Raw genomic sequence first — 18,533 nt, 5'->3', positions numbered from 1 at the left:
AAGTATCGGTGAGTGTATGTGTGAGTACAAATGTGAGTGTACAGGTGAGTGTACAGGTGAGTGTGTAGGTGAGTGTGTAGGTGAGTGTGTAGGTGAGTGTGTAGGTGAGTGTGTAGGTGAGTGTTTAGGTGAGTGTGTAGGTGAGTGTGTAGGTGAGTGTGTAGGTGAGTGTTTAGGTGAGTGTGTAGGTGAGTGTGTAGGTGAGTGTGTGGGTGAGTGTACAGATGAGTGTGTAGGTGAGTGTGTAGGTGAGTGTACAGGTGAGTGTATAGGTGAGTGTGTAGGTGAGTATATAGGTGAGTGTGTAGGTGAGTGTACAGGTGAGTGTATAGGTGAGTGTGTAGGTGAGTATATAGGTGAGTGTGTAGGTGAGTGTACAGGTGAGTATATAGGTGAGTGTGTAGGTGAGTGTGTAGGTGAGTGTACAGGTGAGTGTGTAGGTGAGTGTGTAGGTGAGTGTACAGGTGAGTGTACAGGTGAGTGTGTAGGTGAGTGTGTAGGTGAGTGTGTAGGTGAGTGTACAGGTGAGTGTATAGGTGCGTGTACAGGTGAGTGGAGTGTGCAGGTGAGTGTGTAGGTGAGTGTGTAGGTGAGTGTGTAGGTGAGTGTATAGGTGAGTGTGTAGGGGAGTGTACAGGTGAGTGTGTAGGTGAGTGTACAGGTGAGTGTGTAGGTGAGTGTACAGGTGAGTGTGTAGGTGAGTGTACAGGTGAGTGTGTAGGTGACTGTGCAGGTGAGTGTGTAGGTCAGTGTACAGGTGAGTGTGCAGGTGAGTGTGTAGGTGAGTGTACAGGTGAGTGTGTAGGTGAGTGTGTAGGTGAGTATGTAGGTGAGTGTGCAGGTGAGTGTGCAGGTGAGTGTGTAGGTGAGTGTACAGGTGAGTGTACAGGTGAGTGTGTAGGCGATTGTACAGGTGAGTGTGTAGGTGAGTGTACAGGTGAGTGTGTAGGTGAGTGTGTAGGTGAGTATGTAGGTGAGTGTACAGGTGAGTGTGGAGGTGAGTGTACAGGTGAGTGTGTAGGTGAGTGTACAGGTGAGTGTGTAGTTGAGTGTGTAGGTGAGTGTGCAGGTGAGTGTGTAGGTGATTGTGTAGGTGAGTGTGTAGGTGAGTGTGTAGGTGAGTGTACAGGTGAATGTATAGGTGAGCGTGTAGGTGAGTGTGTAGGTGAGTGTACAGGTGAGTGTACAGGTGAGTGTACAGGTGAGTGGAGTGTGCAGGTGAGTGTGTAGGTGAGTGTGTAGGTGAGTGTGTAGGTGAGTGTATAGGTGAGTGTGTAGGGGAGTGTGTAGGTGAGTGTGTAGGTGAGTGTACAGGTGAGTGTACAGGTGAGTGTGTAGGTGAGTGTACAGGTGAGTGTGTAGGTGACTGTGCAGGTGAGTGTGTAGGTCAGTGTACATGTGAGTGTGTAGGTGAGTGTGTAGGTGAGTGTACAGGTGAGTGTGTAGGTGAGTGTGTAGGTGAGTATGTAGGTGAGTGTGCAGGTGAGTGTGCAGGTGAGTGTACAGGTGAGTGTGTAGGTGAGTGTACAGGTGAGTGTGGAGGTGAGTGTGTAGGTGAGTGTACAGGTGAGTGTGTAGGTGAGTGTGTAGGTGAGTGTACAGGTGAGTGTGTAGGTGAGTGTGTAGTTGAGTGTGTAGATGAGTGTGTAGGTGAGTGTACAGGTGAGTGGAGTGTGTAGGTGAGTGTGTAGGTGAGTGTGCGGGTGAGTGTGTAGGTGAGTGTGTAGGTGAGTGTGTAGGTGAGTGTACAGATGAGTGTACAGATGAGTGTGTAGGTGAGTGTGCAGGTGAGTGTACAGGTGAGTGTGTAGGTGAGTGTGTAGGTGAGTGTGTAGGTGAGCGTGAAGGTGAGTGTGTAGGTGAGTGTGTAGGTGAGTGTACAGGTGAGTGTGTAGGTGAGTGTATAGGTGAGTGTACAGGTGAGTGTACAGGTGAGTGGAGTGTGCAGGTGAGTGTGTAGGTGAGTGTGTAGGTGAGTGTACAGGTGAGTGTGTAGGTGAGTGTGTAGGTGAGCGTGTAGGTGAGTGTGTAGGTGAGTGTGTAGGTCAGTGTACATGTGAGTGTGTAGGTGAGTGTGTAGGTGAGTGTATAGGTGAGTGTGTAGGGGAGTGTGCAGGTGAGTGTGTAGGTGAGCGTGTAGGTGAGTGTGTAGGTGAGTGTACAGGTGAGTGTGTAGGTGAGTGTATAGGTGAGTGTACAGGTGAGTGTACAGGTGAGTGGAGTGTGCAGGTAAGTGTGTAGGTGAGTGTGTAGGTGAGTGTGTGGGTGAGTGTACAGATGAGTGTGTAGGTGAGTGTGTAGGTGAGTGTACAGGTGAGTGTGTAGGTGAGTGTACAGGTGAGTGTACAGGTGAGTGTGTAGGTGAGTGTACAGGTGAGTGTGTAGGTGAGTGTGCGGGTGAGTGTACAGATGAGTGTGTAGGTGAGTGTGTAGGTGAGTGTACAGGTGAGTGTGTAGGTGAGTGTACAGGTGAGTGTATAGGTGAGTGTGTAGGTGAGTATATAGGTGAGTGTGTAGGTGAGTGTACAGGTGAGTGTGGAGGTGAGTGTGTAGTTGAGTGTGTAGGTGAGTGTGCAGGTGAGTGTGTAGGTGATTGTGTAGGTGAGTGTGTAGGTGAGTGTGTAGGTGAGTGTACAGGTGAATGTATAGGTGAGCGTGTAGGTGAGTGTGTAGGTGAGTGTACAGGTGAGTGTACAGGTGAGTGTACAGGTGAGTGGAGTGTGCAGGTGAGTGTGTAGGTGAGTGTGTAGGTGAGTGTGTAGGTGAGTGTACAGGTGAGTGTACAGGTGAGTGTGTAGGTGAGTGTGTAGGTGAGTGTACAGGTGAGTGTGTAGGGGAGTGTGTAGGTGAGTGTGCGGGTGAGTGTACAGATGAGTGTGTAGGTGAGTGTGTAGGTGAGTGTACAGGTGAGTGTGTAGGTGAGTGTACAGGTGAGTGTATAGGTGAGTGTGTAGGTGAGTATATAGGTGAGTGTGTAGGTGAGTGTACAGGTGAGTGTGGAGGTGAGTGTGTAGTTGAGTGTGTAGGTGAGTGTGCAGGTGAGTGTGTAGGTGAGTGTGTAGGTGAGTGTGTAGGTGAGTGTACAGGTGAATGTGTAGGTGAGCGTGTAGGTGAGTGTGTAGGTGAGTGTACAGGTGAGTGTACAGGTGAGTGTACAGGTGAGTGGAGTGTGCAGGTGAGTGTGTAGGTGAGTGTGTAGGTGAGTGTGTAGGTGAGTGTATAGGTGAGTGTGTAGGGGAGTGTGCAGGTGAGTGTACTGGTGAGTGTGTAGGTGAGTGTGTCGGTGAGTATGTAGGTGAGCGTGTAGGTGAGTGTGCAGGTGAGTGTATAGGTGAGTGTACAGGTGAGTGTGTAGGTGAGTGTATAGGTGAGTGTACAGGTGAGTGTACAGGTGAGTGGAGTGTGCAGGTAAGTGTGTAGGTGAGTGTGTAGGTGAGTGTGTGGGTGAGTGTACAGATGAGTGTGTAGGTGAGTGTGTAGGTGATTGTACAGGTGAGTGTGTAGGTGAGTGTACAGGTGAGTGTACAGGTGAGTGTGTAGGTGAGTGTGTAGGTGAGTATATAGGTGAGTGTGTAGGTGAGTGTGTAGGTGAGTCTACAGGTGAGTGTGTAGGTGAGTCTACAGGTGAGTGTGTAGGTGAGTCTACAGGTGAGTGTGTAGGTGAGTCTACAGGTGAGTGCAGGTGAGTGTGCAGGTGAGCGACCATCTCCCGTCCTCACCTCTCCCGTGCGTGTGTCCACTGTGAACTCGGTCCCAGCTCCCTCCCCCCATAGTTCATAGCGCACCGAGTCATCACCCTGGTCAGCCTCCAGGTGAACCTGGGGGTCACAGGTGTGTGTGTTAGGAGGTACAGGTGTGTGTATTATGGGGTACAGGTGAGTGTATTATGGGGTACAGGTGTGTGTATTATGGGGTACAGGTGAGTGTATTATGGGGTACAGGTGAGTGTATTATGGGGTACAGGTGTGTGTGTATTATGGGGTACAGGTGTGTGTATTATGGGGTACAGGTGAGTGTATTATGGGGTACAGGTGTGTGTATTATGGGGTACAGGTGTGTGTATTATGCGGCACAGGTGTGTGTGTTAGGAGGCACAGGTGTGTGTATTATGGGGTACAGGTGAGTGTATTATGCGGCACAGGTGTGTGTGTTAGGAGGCACAGGTGTGTGTGTTTTGGGGTACAGGTGAGTGTATTATGGGGTACAGGTGAGTGTGTTTTGGGGTACAGGTGAGTGTGTTATGGGGTACAGGTGAGTGTGTTATGGGGTACAGGTGAGTGTATTATGGGTTACAGGTGAGTGTGTTATGGGGTACAGGTGAGTGTATTTTGGGGTACAGGTGAGTGTATTTTGGGGTACAGGTGAGTGTATTTTGGGGTACAGGTGTGTGTATTATGGGGTACAGGTGAGTGTATTTTGGGGTACAGGTGAGTGTGTTATGGGGTACAGGTGAGTGTATTATGGGGTACAGGTGAGTGTATTATGGGGTACAGGTGAGTGTGTTATGGGGTACAGGTGAGTGTATTATGGGGTACAGGTGAGTGTATTATGGGGTACAGGTGAGTGTATTATGGGGTACAGGTGAGTGTATTTTGGGGTACAGGTGAGTGTGTTATGGGGTACAGGTGAGTGTATTATGGGGTACAGGTGAGTGTATTATGGGGTACAGGTGAGTGTATTATGGGGTACAGGTGAGTGTATTATGGGGTACAGGTGAGTGTATTATGGGGTACAGGTGAGTGTATTATGGGGTACAGGTGAGTGTATTATGGGGTACAGGTGAGTGTATTATGGGGTACAAGTGAGTGTATTATGGGGTACAGGTGAGTGTATTATGGGGTACAGGTGTGTGTATTATGGGGTACAGGTGAGTGTATTATGGGGTACAGGTGAGTGTATTATGGGGTACAGGTGAGTGTATTATGGGGTACAGGTGAGTGTATTTTGGGGTACAGGTGAGTGTATTTTGGGGTACAGGTGAGTGTATTATGGGGTACAGGTGAGTGTATTATGGGGTACAGGTGAGTGTATTATGGGGTACAGGTGAGTGTATTTTGGGGTACAGGTGAGTGTATTATGGGGTACAGGTGAGTGTATTATGGGGTACAGGTGAGTGTATTATGGGGTACAGGTGAGTGTATTTTGGGGTACAGGTGAGTGTATTTTGGGGTACAGGTGAGTGTATTATGGGGTACAGGTGAGTGTATTATGGGGTACAGGGGAGTGTGTTATGGGGTACAGGTGAGTGTATTATGGGGCACAGGTGAGTGTATTATGGGGTACAGGTGAGTGTATTATGGGGTACAGGTGAGTGTATTATGGGGTACAGGTGAGTGTATTATGGGGTACAGGTGAGTGTATTATGGGGCACAGGTGAGTGTATTATGGGTACAGGTGAGTGTATTATGGGGTACAAGTGAGTGTATTATGGGGTACAGGTGAGTGTATTATGGGTTACAGGTGAGTGTGTTATGGGGTACAGGTGAGTGTATTTTGGGGTACAGGTGAGTGTGTTATGGGGTACAGGTGAGTGTATTATGGGGTACAGGTGAGTGTATTATGGGGTACAGGTGAGTGTATCATGGGGTACAGGTGAGTGTATTATGGTTACAGGTGAGTGTGTTATGGGGTACAGGTGAGTGTATTTTGGGGTACAGGTGTGTGTATTATGGGGTACAGGTGAGTGTATTATGGGGTACAGGTGAGTGTATTATGGGGTACAGGTGAGTGTATTATGGTTACAGGTGAGTGTGTTATGGGGTACAGGTGAGTGTATTTTGGGGTACAGGTGTGTGTATTATGGGGTACAGGTGAGTGTATTATGGGGTACAGGTGTGTGTATTATGGGGTACAGGTGAGTGTATTATGGGGTACAGGTGAGTGTATCATGGGGTACAGGTGAGTGTATTATGGTTACAGGTGAGTGTGTTATGGGGTACAGGTGAGTGTATTTTGGGGTACAGGTGTGTGTATTATGGGGTACAGGTGAGTGTATTATGGGGTACAGGTGAGTGTATTTTGGGGTACAGGTGAGTTTATTATGGGGTACAGGTGAGTGTATTATGGGGTACAGGTGAGTGTATTATGGGGTACAGGTGAGTGTATCATGGGGTACAGGTGAGTGTATTATGGGGTACAGGTGAGTGTATTATGGGTTACAGGTGAGTGTATTATGGGGTACAGGTGAGTGTATTATGGGGTACAGGTGAGTGTATTATGGGGTACAGGTGAGTGTATCATGGGGTACAGGTGAGTGTATTATGGGGTACAGGTGAGTGTATTATGGGTTACAGGTGAGTGTATTTTGGGGTACAGGTGAGTGTATTATGGGTTACAGGTGAGTGTATTATGGGGTACAGGTGAGTGTATTTTGGGGTACAGGTGAGTGTATTATGGGGTACAGGTGTGTGTATTATGGGGTACAGGTGAGTGTATTATGGGGTACAGGTGAGTGTATTATGGGGTACAGGTGTGTGTATTATGGGGTACAGGTGAGTGTATTATGGGGTACAGGTGAGTGTATTATGGGGTACAGGTGAGTGTATTATGGGGTACAGGTGAGTGTATTATGGGGTACAGGTGAGTGTATTATGGGGTACAGGTGAGTGTATTATGGGGTACAGGTGAGTGTATCATGGGGTACAGGTGAGTGTATTATGGGTTACAGGTGAGTGTATTATGGGGTACAGGTGAGTGTATTATGGGGTACAGGTGAGTGTATTATGGGGTACAGGTGAGTGTATTATGGGGTACAGGTGAGTGTATTATGGGGTACAGGTGAGTGTATTATGGGGTACAGGTGAGTGTATTATGGGGTACAGGTGAGTGTATTATGGGGTACAGGTGAGTGTATTATGGGGTACAGGTGAGTGTATTATGGGGTACAGGTGAGTGTATCATGGGGTACAGGTGAGTGTATTATGGGTTACAGGTGAGTGTATTATGGGGTACAGGTGAGTGTATTATGGGGTACAGGTGAGTGTATTATGGGGTACAGGTGAGTGTATTATGGGGTACAGGTGAGTGTATCATGGGTTACAGGTGAGTGTATTATGGGGTACAGGTGAGTGTATTATGGGGTACAGGTGAGTGTATTATGGGGTACAGGTGAGTGTATTATGGGGTACAGGTGAGTGTATTATGGGGTACAGGTGAGTGTATTATGGGGTACAGGTGAGTGTATTATGGGGTACAGGTGAGTGTATTATGGGGTACAGGTGAGTGTATTATGGGGTACAGGTGAGTGTATTATGGGGTACAGGTGAGTGTATTATGGGGTACAGGTGAGTGTATTATGGGGTACAGGTGAGTGTATTATGGGGGTACAGGTGAGTGTATTATGGGGTACAGGTGAGTGTGTTATGGGGTACAGGTGAGTGTATTTTGGGGTACAGGTGAGTGTGTTATGGGGTACAGGTGAGTGTATTATGGGTTACAGGTGAGTGTATTATGGGGTACAGGTGAGTGTATTATGGGGTACAGGTGAGTGTATTATGGGGTACAGGTGAGTGTATTATGGGGTACAGGTGAGTGTATTTTGGGGTACAGGTGAGTGTATTATGGGTTACAGGTGAGTGTATTATGGGGTACAGGTGAGTGTATTATGGGGTACAGGTGAGTGTGTTATGGGGTACAGGTGAGTGTATTATGGGGTACAGGTGTGTGTATTATGGGGTACAGGTGAGTGTATTATGGGGTACAGGTGAGTGTATTATGGGGTACAGGTGAGTGTATTATGGGGTACAGGTGAGTGTATCATGGGGTACAGGTGAGTGTATTATGGGGTACAGGTGAGTGTATTATGGGGTACAGGTGAGTGTGTTATGGGGTACAGGTGTGTGTATTATGGGGTACAGGTGAGTGTGTTATGGGGTACAGGTGAGTGTATTATGGGGTACAGGTGAGTGTATTATGGGTTACAGGTGAGTGTATCATGGGGTACAGGTGAGTGTATTATGGGGTACAGGTGAGTGTATTATGGGGTACAGGTGAGTGTATTATGGGGTACAGGTGAGTGTATTATGGGGTACAGGTGAGTGTATTATGGGGGTACAGGTGAGTGTATTATGGGGTACAGGTGAGTGTATTATGGGGTACAGGTGAGTGTATTATGGGGTACAGGTGAGTGTATTATGGGGTACAGGTGTGTGTGTTATGGGGTACAGGTGAGTGTATTATGGGGTACAGGTGAGTGTATTATGGGGGTACAGGTGTGTGTGTTATGGGGTACAGGTGAGTGTATTATGGGGTACAGGTGAGTGTATTATGGGGTACAGGTGAGTGTATTATGGGGTACAGGTGTGTGTGTTATGGGGTACAGGTGAGTGTATTATGGGGTACAGGTGAGTGTATTATGGGGTACAGGTGAGTGTATTATGGGTTACAGGTGAGTGTATTATGGGGTACAGGTGAGTGTATTTTGGGGTACAGGTGAGTGTATTATGGGGTACAGGTGAGTGTGTTATGGGGTACAGGTGAGTGTATTTTGGGGTACAGGTGAGTGTATTATGGGGTACAGGTGAGTGTATTATGGGGTACAGGTGAGTGTATTATGGGGTACAGGTGAGTGTGTTATGGGGTACAGGTGAGTGTATTTTGGGGTACAGGTGAGTGTATTATGGGGTACAGGTGAGTGTATTATGGGTTACAGGTGAGTGTGTTATGGGGTACAGGTGAGTGTATTTTGGGGTACAGGTGAGTGTGTTATGGGGTACAGGTGAGTGTATTATGGGGTACAGGTGAGTGTGTTATGGGGTACAGGTGAGTGTATTTTGGGGTACAGGTGAGTGTGTTATGGGGTACAGGTGAGTGTATTTTGGGGTACAGGTGAGTGTATTATGGGGTACAGGTGAGTGTGTTATGGGGTACAGGTGAGTGTATTTTGGGGTACAGGTGAGTGTATTATGGGTTACAGGTGAGTGTATTATGGGGTACAGGTGAGTGTATTATGGGGTACAGGTGAGTGTGTTATGGGGTACAGGTGAGTGTATTTTGGGGTACAGGTGAGTGTATTATGGGGTACAGGTGAGTGTATTATGGGTTACAGGTGAGTGTATTATGGGGTACAGGTGAGTGTATTATGGGGTACAGGTGAGTGTGTTATGGGGTACAGGTGAGTGTATTTTGGGGTACAGGTGAGTGTATTATGGGGTACAGGTGAGTGTATTATGGGGTACAGGTGAGTGTATTATGGGGTACAGGTGAGTGTGTTATGGGGTACAGGTGAGTGTATTATGGGGTACAGGTGAGTGTATTATGGGGTACAGGTGAGTGTATCATGGGGTACAGGTGAGTGTATTATGGGGTACAGGTGAGTGTATTATGGGGTACAGGTGAGTGTATTATGGGGTACAGGTGAGTGTGTTATGCGGCACAGGTGTGTGGGTCTTAGGAGATGTAGGGAGGTGAGTGGCGTGGTGAACGGGGAGGGGAGGGATGTGGGGAGGTGTAAAGTGGCGAGGTTCTGCAGAAACAAAATGCGACTGAGCGCTCAGGATCAACGACAACTCCGAGGATCTTAATTTTGGAGCTTTCGTGACTGCAGGAATTATTCTTTGGTTCTTTCGGTAAAGTCACGTATAAAGATAAAATAATAAATTAAATAATAGCATACTACGACGTTTCCATTGCAACACAAGCAATCGTCATCAGGTATAAAAAAAATAGCAACAAAAATCTAACCAGAAAACTATAGACAGACATATAAGCAGACAGACATCATAAAGATACACAGAGAGAGAAAACGTGTTGTCTCTCTCTGTGTATCTTTATCTTTTTAGCCAAGATGGGCCATGGGAGAGAAAGAGTTGTGAGGTGGTCAGTGCTGCTGCTGGAACTGAGCCTTTGTAATGTAGATGGCTCCTCCCCTCTTAACCAGTATAACAGGTCCCTGCGGGGTGGGCTGGTAGGAACGAACAAATGAATGGCTACAATAAAATGAAATGGCGGGGGTACGATACGAAGGGAGAGTTTGAGGCCTAGTTCTAGGCTTTAGGCCTAGCTGTAGGCTTTAGGCCGCTGTGAGTTAATTTGTAATTTGAATGTTTTAATTAAAAGCTATCTCAGAGAATTATAAGGGAATGTTACACTTGTTTAGCCAGGAAAGCGTCACTGAGTCTAAAGGGTTTTGTAGGGTCCTGCCAAGTGTTTGCAGTAGGGGGCGATGTTGCTACACGGACGGACGGACGGACGATATAATCTATTGTAGGCTGGTTCACTTCGTTCCTACCAGTATAAGGTCGTGCCTCTTGGGACTTCTCTTCACTTGATACAGATATTTTGCTGTGACACTTTCACCTGAAGACGGAAGCTTGTGTTGCCTCCGAAACGTCGTGATTTTATTGTTTTATTTTAATTAACTTTAATTTCATCTTTTTTACCTACATGGTGACTTTACCGAAAGAACTAAGAGTATGGATACGTTCTTTGGTTCTTTCGGTAAAGTCACGTATAAAGATAAAATAATAAATTAAATAATATTATTATTTTATCTTCTTCTTGGTTCCTTCGGTAAAGTCACGTAGAAGGGAAGTAATAAAATAATAAAAACAAAACATAATAAAATAATTCTCACGACGTTTCGGCCACAACACAAGTAGCCATCCTCAGGTGAAGACAGGTCTGTCGAGGCGACAGCATCTAAATGAAACGCCACCACGCTTGGAGCGTCTATTTAAGCTGGGTTGACTTTACCGAAAGAACCAAAGAATAATTCCTGGAGTCACGAAAGCTCCAAAAAAAATGTAAGCATGGATACGCTTCTTACCCGTCCTACTTTGATCGGCTCCGTGCCCGTGTATTCCTCCACCACGAAGAACTGGTTCCACACCCAGCTCCTCGGGGTCCGCCTCCTGGACCCCCCGTCGTGGGTAGGCCCGGCGCCTTCTTCCGGCACAAGCCCCGCACCATCAAAGGCAAAACCTGCCCATTTGCCCTGGGGGACCGCCCACTTGCCGTCCTCCGGTTGGGTGGCCGCGGTCACGTGGGTCCCCAGTGCCAGGTCAACAGCCAATAGGAAGCAGCAGGGGAGGAGATGCGTTACGGCCATTTTTTTGGAAATTGGTTAGAATTTGAAATGTAGAATCAGGGATTTAGTTTAAAAAACGTTTGAGGTGAGATTAAAATGCCCTCGCTGCATGTGCTGCAGCAGTCACCCCCTCGAGTCTAGGGATGGCTCGACATGTTTTTAAACTTTCCGCGCCGGAGCGAGATTGGCTGTTGCAGTCGGAGGCGCGGGATTGGTCAGTTTGAACTCCGTCGCAGGTGAAGCGAGCCCCCTGTGGGGAGAAGAGAGAGGTTAGAGTTCAGGAGCTGAGTAGGAGGAGTTCAAGGGTAGGGGTCGTGATAGGGGTAGTAAGGGTAGTGATGGGCTAGGGGTCGTCATAGGGGTAGGGGTGGTGATAGGGGTAGTGTTGGGGTAGGGGTTGTGATAGGGGTAGAGGTAGTGATAGGGGTAGGGGTGGTGATAGGGGTAGTGTTGGGGTAGGGGTGGTGATAGGGGTAGAGGTAGTGATAGGGGTAGGGGTGGTGATAGGGGTAGTGTTGGGGTAGGGGTGGTGATAGGGGTAGGGGTAGTGATAGGGGTAGGGGTAGTGATAGGGGTAATGGTAGTGAGGGGGTAAGGGTCGTGACAGGGGTAGTGATAGGGGTAGTGATAGGGGTAGGGTAGTGTTGGGGTAGTAAGGGTAGTGTTGGGGTAAGGGTTGTGATAGGGGTAAGGGTTGTGATAGTGATGGGGTTGTGATAGGGGGTAGTCTTAAATGCCATTAGTGGAAATTCCACATTCCTATGGCTGGGATACATCCTGAGGATCTTACAGGGCACTTCCTGTGAGCAGCCCCCTGGGAGTTTTCATAAACTCCTGCTTCCGACGACAGGAAATGCTCACCACCCATACTCACCACTCACACTCACTCACCACTCACCACACACACTCACCACACTCACCACTCACACTCACCACAATCAACACACACACTCACCACACATACCACCCACACTCACCACACTCACCACTCACACTCACCACTCATACTCACCACAATCAACACACTCACACCACCCATACTCACACTCACCACTCACACTCACCACGTGACACTCACCACTCACACTCACCACTCACACTCACCACTCACCACCCACACTCACCACTCATACTCACACTCACCACACTCACCACTCATACTCACCACACTCACCACTCACACTCACCACACTCACCACTCACCACTCATACTCACACTCACCACACTCACCACTCATACTCACCACTCACACTCACCACACTCACCACTCACCACTCATACTCACCACACTCACCACTCACACTCACACCGCACTCACCACTCATACTCACCACACTCACCACTCACACTCACCACACTCACCACTCACACTCACCACACTCACCACTCACACTCACCACTCAGGCCACACTCACCACAGTCACCACACTCACCACTCACACTCACAACTCACCACCCACACTCACCACTCATACTCACACTCACCACACTCACACTCACCACACTCACCACTCACACTCACCACACTCACCACTCACACTCACCACTCACGCCACACTCACCACACTCACCACTCACACCACACTCACACCAAACTCACTCACAACACTCACCACTCACACTCACCACTCATACTCACCACTCACCACTCACCACACTCACCACTCACACTCACCACACTCACCACTCACACTCACCACTCACGCCACACTCACCACACTCACCACTCACACTCACCACTCATACTCACCACTCACCACTCAAACTCACCACAATCAACACACACTCACCACAAATACTCACCACACTCACCACACTCACCACACTCACCACCCATACTCACCACCCATACTCACCTCTCACACTCACCACTCACACCACACTCACACCACACTCACCACCCATCCTCACCACAAATACTCATCAGGTGAGCGCTCGTGTTGCGTTCGAAACGTCGTGATTTATAAAAAAAAAAATATTTTATTTATTTTATTTTCATTTTTTATTTTATTTCTTAAAATTTTATTTTTATTTTATTTCTACGTACGTGACTTTACCGAAAAAACCAACGAGTATAATTTCTGCAGCCACAAAAGCTTCAACTCTAGATTACTGCACATTTCTCTGTCAGGAGTGACATGCCCACCACGATTGATAGCGGCTCATCGAAGTGTCTGATCATCATCATCCATCATCGTGTGGCGATGTCTAGCAGCAGGGCCAGGATCGAACCAACGACCTCCTGTGTACCAGGCGAGGTAGTCAACATCTCATCGCAGGGAAAGAGAGAGAGATACACGCAAACTCCAAATATACAGCAGCAGGCGTCAGGGCCGGGATCGAACCCACGACCTCCTGTATACCAGGCGAGGTAGTCAACATCTCCCAGCCACCGTGATGATGATGATGAGAGAGAGATCGAACCCACGTCCTCCTGTATACCAGGCGAGGTAGTCAACATCTCATCGCAGGGATAGAGAGACACGTAAACTCCAAACACACAGGCATCGTCAGGGCCAGGATCGAACCCACGACCTCCTGTGTACCAGGCGAGGTAGTCAACATCTCCCAGCCACCGTGATGATGATGAGAGAGAGACCGAACCCACGACCTCCTGTGTACCAGGCGAGGTAGTCAACATCTCCCAGCCACCGTGATGATGATGAGAGAGAGATCGAACCCACGACCTCCTGTACACCAGGCGAGGTAGTCAACATCTCCTAGCCACCGTGATGATGATGAGAGAGAGATCGAACCCACGACCTCCTGTATACCAGGCGAGGTAGTCAACATCTCCCAGCCACCGTGATGATGATGCGAGAGAGATCGATCCCACGACCTCCTGTGTACCAGGCGAGGTAGTCAACATCTCCTGGCCACCGTGCCGTCTTTATATTTCACGTCTCTGAAACGACTTTGGGGCTCCGCAAGCCTCTCATTAGCACACTCCCTGCCAATGCAACGAGTGCAATCACCAGACAAAAAGACAAAGATCCCCCGTATAGCCTGAACAGACTGTTGGGGCAAGTGCTGTTAAGCGAGCGCCTATGAAGGCCGGCACGGCACACGAACGGGTGGGTGGGTGGCCAGCACCACGCCCGACCGCCTTTGTCTCCCCCAGTGGTTACGTTTACACACCGCACCAGGCACTCAGTTGAGGCTGAGTCGACCTAGGGGAGGCCCGGGAACGGTTGAGATAATCGTCACCGGTGGTGGCCGTGAGCGGGAATCGAACTCGGGTCGCCGGGTTCGTAGCGCAGCGCGCTAACCGCTGCACCACCGCTCCCCTAACACACACAGACACACAGACAAAGATCCCCCGTGTAGCCTGTAGCAGGCTGTTGGGGAAAGTGCTGTTAGCAGCACCTATGAATGTGCACTGTGACACACAAGGAGATGTGTAGTTTAGCACCACGCCCGGCCGCCTTTGTCTCCCTAGAGGCCCTAATCGCTGCGCCACCGCTCCCCACACAAACACAGACACCAGAAGCTATTCGCTTCCTTTGTTTTTAAAAATAAAAAAAATCCCGTTAAGGGAGGGAAGGGGGGGGGAGCTCATCCTGTGACCTTCCTGTGAATCCGTGCGTGCGTTTCCCGCAACTCACCACCACGCTCACCACACACTTACTCACCACCACGTTGACTCACTCACCACACACTCACCACACTCACACAGCACTCACCACACTCACACCACACTCACCGCACACTCAGCACACCCTCTCCAAGCGTAATTAAACAATGTGCGCAGGTGAGACCCACAGACTTACACAGAGACACACAGACTCACACAGAGACCCACAGACTCACACAGAGACCCACAGGCTCACATAGAGACCCACAGACTCACACAGAGACCCACAGACTTACACAGAGACCCACAGACTCACATAGAGACCCACAGACTCACACAGAGACCCACAGACTTACACAGAGACCCACAGGCTCACATAGAGACCCACAGACTCACACAGAGACCCACAGACTTACACAGAGACCCACAGACTCACATAGAGACCCACAGACTCACACAGAGACCCACAGACTCACACAGAGAGCCACAGACTTACATAGAGACCCACAGACTCACATAGAGACCCACAGACTCACATAGAGACCCACAGACTCAAACAAAGACCCACAGACTCCCACAGAGACCCACACTCACACAGAGATACATAGACTCACATAGAGACCCACAGACTCACACAGAGATACATAGACTCACATAGAGACCCACAGACTCACACAGAGATACATAGACTCACATAGAGACCCACAGACTCACACAGAGATACATAGACTCACACAGATACCCACAGACTCACACAGAGATCCATAGACTCACACAGAGATCCACAGACTCACACAGATATCCACAGACTCACACAGAGATCCATAGACTCACACAGAGATCCACAGACTCACACAGAGATCCATAGACTCACACAGAGATCCATAGACTCACATAGAGACCCACAGACTCACACAGAGATCTATAGACTCACACAGAGATCCACAGACTCACACAGAGATCCACAGACTCACATAGACACCCACAGACTCACATAGAGACCCACAGACTCACATAGAGACCCACAGACTTACAAAGAGAGACCCACAGACTCACATAGAGCCATAGACTCACACAGAGATCCATAGACTCACATAGAGACCCATAGACTCACACAGAGATCCATAGACTCACATAGAGACCCACAGACTTACATAGAGAGACCCACATACTCACATAGAGACCCACAGACTCACACAGAGATCCATAGACTCACGTAGAGACCCACAGACTCACACAGAGACCCATAGACTCACATAGAGACCCACAGACTTACATAGAGAGACCCACAGACTTACATAGAGCCATAGACTCACATAGAGACCCACAGACTTACATAGAGACCCACAGACTCACACAAAGATACATAGACTCACATAGAGACCCACAGACTTACATAGAGAGACCCACAGACTAACATAGAGACCCACAGACTCACACAGAGATACATAGACTCACACAGAGACCCACAGACTCATATAGAGAGACCCACAGACTCACATAGAGACCCACAGACTCACACAGAGATACATAGACTCACATAGAGACCCACAGACTTACATAGAGACCCACAGACTCACACAGAGACCCACAGACTCCCACCGAGACCCATAGACTCACATAGAGACCCACAGACTTACATAGAGAGACCCACAGACTCACATAGACCCACAGACTCACACAGAGACCCATAGACGCACACAGAGATCCATAGACTCACATAGAGATCCATAAACTCACACATAGACCCATATAATTACATAGAGACCCATATACTTGCATAGAGACCCATAGACGCACAGACATACTCACATCCTCCCAAAGAGACCCACATACTTGCAGAAACACCCAAAGACTTACACAGAGACGCATAGACTCACAAAACCCACAGACTCAAACAGAGACCCATAGACTCACACATAGACCCATATAATTACATAGAGACCCATAGACGCACATAAACTCACAGAGACCCACATACTCAGACAGAGACTCATAGACTCAGAACCCACAGACTCACACAGAGACCCATAGACTCACACATAGACCCATATAATTACATAGAGACCCATAGACGCACATAAACTCACAGAGACCCACATACTCAGACAGAGACCCATAGACTCAGAACCCACAGACTCAGACAGAGACCCATAGACTCACACATAGACCCATATAATTACATAAAGACCCATAGACGCACATAAACTCACAGAGACCCACATACTCAGACAGAGACCCATAGACTCAGAACCCACAGACTCAGACAGAGACCCATAGACTCACACATAGACCCATATAATTACATAGAGACCCATAGACGCACATAAACTCACAGAGACCCACATACTCAGACAGAGACCCATAGACTCAGAACCCACAGACTCAGACAGAGACCCATAGACTCACACATAGACCCATATAATTACATAGAGACCCATAGACGCACATAAACTCACAGAGACCCACATACTCAGACAGAGACCCATAGACTCACATATAGACCCATATAATTACATAGAGACCCATAGACTCAGAACCCACAGACTCAGACAGAGACCCATAGACTCACATATAGACCGTATCGCCTACGTAGTGATTTAGATTAATATAGACACCCACATGCTCACACAGAGACCCACAGAGTTAAATTAAGCCATCGGCTTTCATATTGAGGCTAACGGAGTCAAAGACTTACACAGACACCCGTAGACACGTCCCCATGGACTCAAACAGATACGCTAACAGCACTTGCCCCATCAGCCTGCTACAGGCTACACGGGGGATCTTTGTCTGTGTGTCTGTGTGTTTGTCTGTGTGAGTGTGTGTGTGTGTCTGTGTATGTGTGTCTGTGAGTGTGTGTCTGTGTCTGTGTGTGTGTCTGTGTGTGTGTGTCTGTGTGTGTGTGTCTGTGTGTGTGTCTGTGTGTGTGTGTGTCTGTGTCTGTGTGTGTGTCTGTGTGTGTGTGTTTGTGTGTGGCTGTCTGTGTGTCTGTGTGTGTGTGTGTGTCTGTGTGTGTGTCTGTGTGTGTGTGTCTATGTGTGTCTGTGTGTGTGTGTGTCTCTGTGTGTGTGTCTGTGTGTGTGTGTCTGTGTGTGTCTGTGTGTGTCTGTGTGTGTGTCTGTGTGTGTGTGTCTGTGTGTGTCTATGTGTGTGTGTGTGTCTGTGTGTGTGTCTGTGTGTGTGTGTTTGTGTGTGTCTGTCTGTGTGTCTGTGTGTGTGTGTCTGTGTGTGTGTCTGTGTGTGTGTGTCTATGTGTGTCTGTGTGTGTGTGTCTCTGTGTGTGTGTGTGTCTGTGTGTGTCTGTGTGTGTCTGTGTGTGTGTCTGTGTGTGTGTCTGTGTGTGTGTGTCTGTGTGTGTCTGTGTGTGTCTGTGTGTGTGTCTGTGTGTGTGTCTGTGTGTGTGTGTCTGTGTGTGTGTCTGTGTGTGTGTGTCTGTGTGTGTCTCTGTGTGTGTGTGTCTGTCTGTGTGTCTGTGTGTGTGTGAGTGTGTGTGTCTGTGTGTGTCTGTGTGTGTCTGTGTGTGTGTGTCTGTGTGTCTCTGTGTGTGTACCTGTGATACGCGTGGAGGAGCCGCTCCCGCTGCGCTGCGATCTGTCCTCCTCCTCCTCCTGCTGCTGCTGCTGCTGGGGACAAGCTGAGAGAGGGGCGAGGGAGGGGAGTGAGTGGCCGGGGAGGGCGTGAGAGGGGAAACGCGCGTGTGTGTGAGCGCGTGGGAGCGGTGGTGCAGCGGTTAGCGCGCTGCGCTACGAACCCAGCGACCCGGGTTCGATTCCCAACGTCGGTGACGATTAAAAGAAACCGGTCCAGGGCCTCCCCTAGGTCGACTCAGCCTCAAATGAGTACCTGGTGCGGTGTGTAAACATCGCCACTAGGGAGACAAAGGCGGCCGGGCGTAGTGTTGGCCACTCACCCCCTCGTGCGCCGTGCCG

At 48.8% G+C, this 18,533-nt stretch overlaps 1 protein-coding gene across 1 annotated transcript in view; it reads right to left on the bottom strand.

Moving 5' to 3' along the window:
- LOC144737500 (cadherin-20-like) overlaps positions 1–18,226 on the bottom strand; it is a gene marked incomplete at its 3' end in the record, with an annotated part of 42,119 nt that extends 23,893 nt beyond the window's left edge. The window contains exons 1-3 of the mRNA XM_078620218.1: positions 18,155–18,226; positions 10,766–11,276; positions 3,720–3,818 (exon numbers count right to left, since the gene is read on the bottom strand). Of these exons, the coding sequence (XP_078476344.1) occupies positions 3,720–3,818; positions 10,766–11,047 (381 nt within the window). The remainder of the gene's footprint in view (positions 1–3,719; positions 3,819–10,765; positions 11,277–18,154) is intronic.
- Between the last annotated feature and the right edge of the window lie 307 nt (positions 18,227–18,533).

The sequence above is a fragment of the Lampetra planeri genome, chromosome 70 (assembly GCF_965212315.1).
Source record: "Lampetra planeri chromosome 70, kcLamPlan1.2.h2, whole genome shotgun sequence".
NCBI classification, from domain to species: Eukaryota; Metazoa; Chordata; class Hyperoartia; order Petromyzontiformes; family Petromyzontidae; genus Lampetra; species Lampetra planeri.
The sequence above is the reverse complement of the archived record's forward strand: the minus strand, read 5'-3'. Positions and strand labels throughout refer to the sequence as shown.